Source organism: Etheostoma spectabile, chromosome 14 (genome assembly GCF_008692095.1).
Source record: "Etheostoma spectabile isolate EspeVRDwgs_2016 chromosome 14, UIUC_Espe_1.0, whole genome shotgun sequence".
In the NCBI taxonomy this organism is placed as follows: Eukaryota; Metazoa; Chordata; class Actinopteri; order Perciformes; family Percidae; genus Etheostoma; species Etheostoma spectabile.
In genome coordinates, this window is record NC_045746.1 from 22,672,202 (window position 1) to 22,679,166 (window position 6,965).

Genomic DNA, 6,965 nt, shown 5'->3' on the forward strand with positions numbered 1-6,965 from the left:
CATTATTGACAATAAAGTGTAGGTTTAAGCTATGGGTTTTCTATTAATCAACAGATGCTGAAATACAACATCACATAGTTGTAGTCGTGACTCCTCCTAGCATTGTCTGATCAGCATCATGGCTGGGCTGAGTCGGACTGAATTCTGAGACTGAATAATAATTGCGTTTTCCCCTGATAGTATGGCTGCGTGAAGGGGATATGCAATACACCCCACCTCCCAACAAAATATAGGCCTACCCACTAATTAGTCATTACCATACCAACATCTCGCCACTTCAGAATAAGGTTATATCTGCGTTCAGATCAGTTTTAGCACTGCAAATAGCTAAATGACAAATGGAGGACATTACACATAACAATACTGCCACTCATTCAGATAAAACGGACCATTATTGTTTTGTTTATGAACAAGGTATTTCAAACCCAAGACTTAAAATGGAGCTCATTTGAGATGTTACTTGCAATGAGGAGATAATCTAGCCCGTTTGCAGCCAATTCACCTGCAGCACTCGTTAAAGCCTGATTTCGGAATAAATCTGTCATTTTTGAGCACTTTGCTGCATCCTCCTCCAGCATCCACTCCTTCTTTGTTCGGGTCTCTTCGGCTCCTCCTTTCTCCTTTCTGTTCTTGCCTTCCATGGGTAACATTAAAACACCAAGAAACCACGCTAATCCCGACTGTCAAACAATGTCGCTACTTTCCTGGAACTTTGTTGCTTTCTGTCTGTCTGAGGACAATTGTCTTTGGGACATGCCATTAGACGGAGGGGGGGGGGCGCTCATTTATCTCCCTACATTTCTGTAAATAGACTTGACCTGCAATCGGTTCATTGGATAAACACAATCCCTATTCCCATGAGGCTTTGCTCCATTATACGTTAATGTAAGAAACACAAACAAATTAAATTGTTTTATTTGTATTTGTGGCCATGAAAGTTGTGCAACACCTAAAGAAGAATAATTTAACCAAGATAGGTCAGACTGATGGGAGAGGCCAAACCATAATCAGTAAATAGACGGAAGAGATAAATGTGCAAGGTAACCATGATTGAGATAAATACAGTGAGCATGGGTTTATTTTTTGCTTGGAGATAGGCATGGTTATGAGAGGGAGTCACAAAGAGTTTTGTCATAAATTGTGATTTGATGATATTTCTTTAAATGGGCCCAAATGAAGTAGTTTATGTCTCAGGGCTGTTTTGCCGGGTAGCGGAACTCTTTAACCGGCCAGCCGTCCAGGAAGGGTCCTGATTGCTACTCCGTCCCTGTACATAGAACACATCCCCTCACGTCCTCATTGAGATTTTAATTATTGTAACATGTGGTTCTTGCAATGATCCTCTCCACTCTAACACTCTGTACTCTATCTTGTGACCAAGCCTTAATACTGAAGTCCTTTTTTAAGCCTGTCTCAGTTTGCCATAGCTGATGGCCAGGAGAGCTCTATTTGACTTCATGCTTCATTCAGCACACACCACATCAACCTTTTCTATCTCCATGCTCTGTCGATTTCCATCCATCTAACACTGCGGCAGTGTCTGATAATTAACAAGTTGCAGCATGCATGGCGTTCTGGCATGGACCTCCTTCTAATTCCATTTGCATGGAAATGTATTATGTGCAGTTTGAGCCAGCTCCTTACTCCAGCGTGGATGCTGCGTTGGTGTGAATATGCCAAAGACAGCATGCCACACAATGTGGTCCAAAAATCAACACAAATACAGCTGTTCAAATAAATCAGGGACATAAAAGATTAAATTCTGCTCTGCTGCCAAGCTAACCATAGTTGCTCATCCTATTTTTTTCTCATAATGAGGTTTGAAAAAGGCTCAGTTCTCACAGACTGATTGGCAGCCTGTAGGGTTGGGTATTTAACCTGCCCCCCCCCCCCCCCCCCCCCCCCGTAGTCTATATCCACGACATTCCCCTTCCGCGATTGCTCTGTTGCTGCTGGAAATTCCGCCGGATTTTATTCTTTTTGGCCGGATGTCTGTTACCTTCCTCTTTCTTTGTGTTGGGATTTTGAACTCCGGTGGATTTCTGAGGACTAAGGTCAATTGCTCCTCAGATCTCTGCAGGGTAAATCCAGGCCGCTAGCTAGACTATCTGTCCAATCTGAGTTCTCTGTTGCACGACTAAAACAACAACGTACACAAGTTCCACCAAAACAAGTTCCTTCCTGAGGCTATTTTCCAGAGGCACCGTAGCTCTGCCCGGTGCTTAGCAGAGGCCATGATGATTGTGATTGGTTTAGAGAAATCCCAATTAACCAGACCATGTTTTTCTCCCATCATGGAGTGCTATGTGGACAAGCCAGACCTTCCTCGGCAGTGCTGTGGACGAAGGTCTGGCAAAGCAAGACTAACCCCCAAGGAACAACGCTCACTCTTTCTGCTAATTTCTTCCAGTGGACACCGGTGGTAGTGCAACAAAAATCCCCCTGCGACCCAGATAGGATTTTCCATATAGGGCACCATTGTGATAGAGACACCTTTAAAACTGCAGCCAGGACACCTCAAACTGCAAACAAGGTTGGTTATGACTTTTCCTATTCTGAAAATTTTGACCCATGGATTTTATGTATTTAATAATCTTCCGTTTTAGCTGAGAAAAGCAATATGTAAACTCGTGACATCACAACAATGTAATTTCTATGGGCAGAGTGGAAACTCGCGGGTGGGGCTACTACTGGTGTGTAAGAAACAGGGATTTTGCTGGGCCAGCAGATTGGAGGGAGTAGATTACATCAAGGTAGACACATTTCTATATTCTTCTAGTTTAACATATGGAGACTACGTACTACATCAGCAAAAATCACTTGCTGTCGTCTAACATCAAATATGAATGTACCGAAGATTGGATTGACCAACGACAGCAGGGAAGGACCTTGAACAGAAAGCAAAGGCAAATCCTTGTGAATTAAAAAAGAAAGGGAAAGAACATATTATAGAATAAAGTTTGACAGTAATTATAAACACTGCGCCCTCAAGCTTGCAACAATTCAGCAGACTTGTCATCCTTGCAGTCACTTCTTACCCTGCATCACAGTAACCCATGCCACAATCTTTGCAGTCGCTGTAGAGGAACACACAGAATAATTCATTTTACCAAGACAGTTCACTTGTGGTATTTAAGGAGGAGGGGCAAAAAACTGTATATTAAAGACTTGCGCTACTAGCATTACTGTGGTATTAGACCAATACAGGTTTGTCAAGGCAGATACTGATCTTTGTGGATAGCTGGGTCAGGGTTAGGGTCTCCTGGTCTATTCGTTCATATCAGATGACAATGACTGATTCCTAATTGATTAAAATGTCCATATGAGTCACATATGTTGGCAAAACCATACATCTGTCTGACCAGCGGATCCTGCACTGCTTTGTTACCTTCTCCCGCGTTATAGGCGAGGATGGAGCGAGCTCTGGTCTGCTTGCCCTCTGTGTTTTTTCCAGAGCAGGTGTGGGAGCACAAAGACCAGGGGGTCCAGGGGCTCAGGGCACAGTCCTTTGGGCAAGGCACCTCACATATGGCCGGCATGGGCAGGATGGCATCACGGCACAGCTGCCTCTCCACATATTCACCTGGATGGACACAAGCAAATGTAAGGTATTTAAAATAGAAAAGACAAAAGCAAAAGCTACATGTGCTTTAAAAGCCAATTGATAAGTCAAGTAATGGTAATGTGTGAAAATTAAAAAAAGAATCCTATATTGATTACAGCACATACGGCAAATGAGAACATATTCAAAGAGAAGATAAACATAATGAAAGAGCTGCTTGTTGTGCACACTACAAAAAAATGATCATGTCTTTATGAATGAATACTACCAAGGTTTACAGGAGTGGAGTGAACATGTGGGTGCACAGATTAGGACAGGGGACTTTTTCAGCTACATTGAGCAAAATCAATGTGTCTGAGTGTGTGTGAGTGTGTGTGCAACATTTCACGGGGTCACGTCTGACAGTATAACATTAATGGATCATGAATCCTCCTTGGGAAGAGGGTGCCCAGTGCTGTTCTCTAAGTTCCAGTACATAGCACAACCTGCACATTGTACATGTGAAAGGGTGGAAACGCTTACGCAACCTTTGACTGTATTCTGTCAGTCTAGTTCAAAATGTGTTTGCATACTTTTTCAATCGCTCCACTACATTGCCTTGACCTTTATGAATGTTTTAATTTATTCATAATATCACTTAACTGGACATTAACACTTCAACATACTCCCCTCTAGCTTACTTAACCAAATCAGGGTAAAGTGATGTCTGAATATGTAGGCTAATGGCAAGTAAATATTAATGAATTAAAAAAAAGAAAGCCAATGGAAAGTCAATTTTTTTGAATTATGCTTATAGCTTTCTTTCCATAGGTTTAAGAAAAACAAATGGATATCAACAGCAAAATGAGCTGGAGCATTGCTTAGTCTACCTTAGCATAAAGGTTGGAAGGAGGGATAAACTGCTAGAGATCAAAATCCACTTAGCAAAACCTCTAAAACTGTCCCAGGCCTAGTCTACACATATACTGGCTTTTTTTTATATAGCTAAGCTATATTAATTAAAATTAATTAAAACTATATTAGCTATATTAAAGCTATATTAAAGCTATATTATATTAAGGCTAGATTAATTAAAATAGCTTTCTTTCATTTTTGGCCTTTTGTCCACAAACTTTTTGGAAAACTCCTTCCAAAGTGAAGATTTTCAGAAATTTCCGCTTTCAGTGTTAACATGTAGAAGTGAAAACTGAACTGTTTTGTGTGCCGTTATCTCCTTTGTGAGGCAGTACAAATGAGGCAGCATTTTGTGCCGTGGTATTTGTAATTACTAACAGTACTATTTACATCTTTACACAGAAATGTAGCGTGACTCTTGTGTGCTACAGAGCAATCAGCGTGCCATTGCAGCCAGGTAGCCTTCCAGTAATAGCTTTTTTTTCAGGCTTCTAATTGGCCAACGTGGCTACAGGGTTATAGCCGTATCGCTGCCTAGTGCTTTTGACAACGCTTCAATTGTGCTTTTTGTTTTCATTTAAGATTTTTTTGTGCAGTGCATGTGTGGAAATATTGGTGTACGAGCAAAGTAGGCCTGTTTTACAGTGTTTTGTTTTTTTTAAGTAAAAAGGACAACTGTGTGATTTCAGTACAGAAGTGTTGTAGCTGTTGACAAACCGGAACTCAACTAAAATTAAAATGGATTCCAATTTGCCAAAAGACGACATCCAAGAGCTGAGTTGATTGGACGGGAAAAAAAATGGAATTTGCAACAACAATGAAGACTTTTCCTGACAGTCCTTAACAAAAACAACACCATTACAAATACGAATTATGTTTGCATTCAACTCATAAGGACCTATGTATGTGACCTCTGTGTGTCAATTTCAACGTTAGATGCTGGTCAATTTAAACCCTGGGAAATTAGTCTGAAAATGTCTTAAGCACATTATCAGAAAACTTTGATATGGGTTGTTAACGGCAACCAGACACACCATTTTTTGTCTTTAGTTTTATCCAAGGTTGCAATTATGATGTTACCAAAGCAGAGAAAAATCACTGTGAGGACAAGACTTTGGCATGGTGTACGATCACTGTGCCCAGACACAAAGAGGATACACCGTGTTATTTCTCTACAGTGTAAGCGGCTCAGATCTACTGCTGAAAGCTTGAAGGGTAAGCATGGGTTGCAGGACCATTACGTCTATCAATAGAAATAGTCGGAAATTACTTAAGGGAAAAGGACGTCTGAGATTGCATACTGTTTTTTGCCAGTGATTTGTTTTTGGAGGGGTGGAGGTGCTGAGATCTGGATCTGCAGGCTGTCCTCACTCTCATCCCATTCCAGCCCATCCTGTCACTGAAGGGGCCATATCTGTGAAAATCTCATTGTGAAGGGCTGGAAGAATGGCGACCAGTGAGTCGAATGACACGTCTGGGACCCCGGGGAAAAACAGATCCATTTTCATCAGAAGGAGACAACAAGAGATCAATAAGAGGCCAGTCGAGAGAAACTCTGAGGGATGCCACATGGCTTTGGGGGTGGGGTAGCGTTGGTGACAGGGGGACATATGGAGCCTTGACTCCCTTGTGATAGAAGCTGAAGGAAATCACTAAAGTGTCGTAACGAAACTGATGACTTTAATGGGTCTTTTGTTACTGGAGCAGTGCATGAGTAGACTCTGGTTCTTGATAATTAAACACACCCTGTCTACACTCGACAACACTAGGGATGTGCATCTGCTGTGTGAGGCCCATGCGACAATCCAATACATAAAAAAATAAAAATGGTGCAGGCGTCTGCGTAGCTCACTAGGTAGAGCGCTCCCATACACAGAGGCTCAGTTCCCTGTGTTCTCCTCGTTCCCTCTCTCTCTCTCGCCCTTTCATGTCTAAGCCGTCCTATCAAAAACACAGGCCTTGAAAAGACAACGTCCAATACAATCCAATTCTCCCTGCTATTGCCATACAATGCAATTCGATGTGACACAATGTAATTCAACATGATGCAAAAAAATATGATGCTGCGCAATTCAATATGCTACAGAGAAATTGATTTTATATCTTTGGTTTTTCCTGCCTGAAACCTGCATAGCGCATTCACAAGTTGGCAGAAACCTCCCTTCTATTTAAGGCATATTAAAATCATTTTTAGTCCACAAATAACACATTTAATCATAATATATTGACCAAAATGTTGTTAACATATGATAACAAATAAGAATCCTCTCTACTTTTATCCGACTTTGTTTCTAGAATTGTGATTGACATTTACTTGAGTAATTTGTGATGAAAGTATTTGTGGGCTACTTTACGCACCACTGCATATTAGGTTGTCTCACTTTGTCTCAGGCTCATGCATTGCCCAAAATGGACCTTCTCTCACTTGTCCTTCTAATAAAGGGTTTCATCAGGGTTGGAATATCAATGACATCCCTCTCCTTTCTCTCTCGCTGCACGCATCGCATGC

General features: G+C 41.4%; 1 protein-coding gene across 2 annotated transcripts in view; it reads right to left on the minus strand.

Annotated features, from left to right (window-relative positions):
* thsd7aa (thrombospondin, type I, domain containing 7Aa) overlaps positions 1-6,965 on the minus strand; it is a 213,050-nt gene that overhangs the window by 84,582 nt on the left and 121,503 nt on the right. For both annotated transcript variants that reach the window (XM_032535292.1, XM_032535291.1), the window contains exon 7: positions 3,389-3,583. In XM_032535292.1, the coding sequence (XP_032391183.1) occupies positions 3,389-3,583 (195 nt within the window). The remainder of the gene's footprint in view (positions 1-3,388; positions 3,584-6,965) is intronic.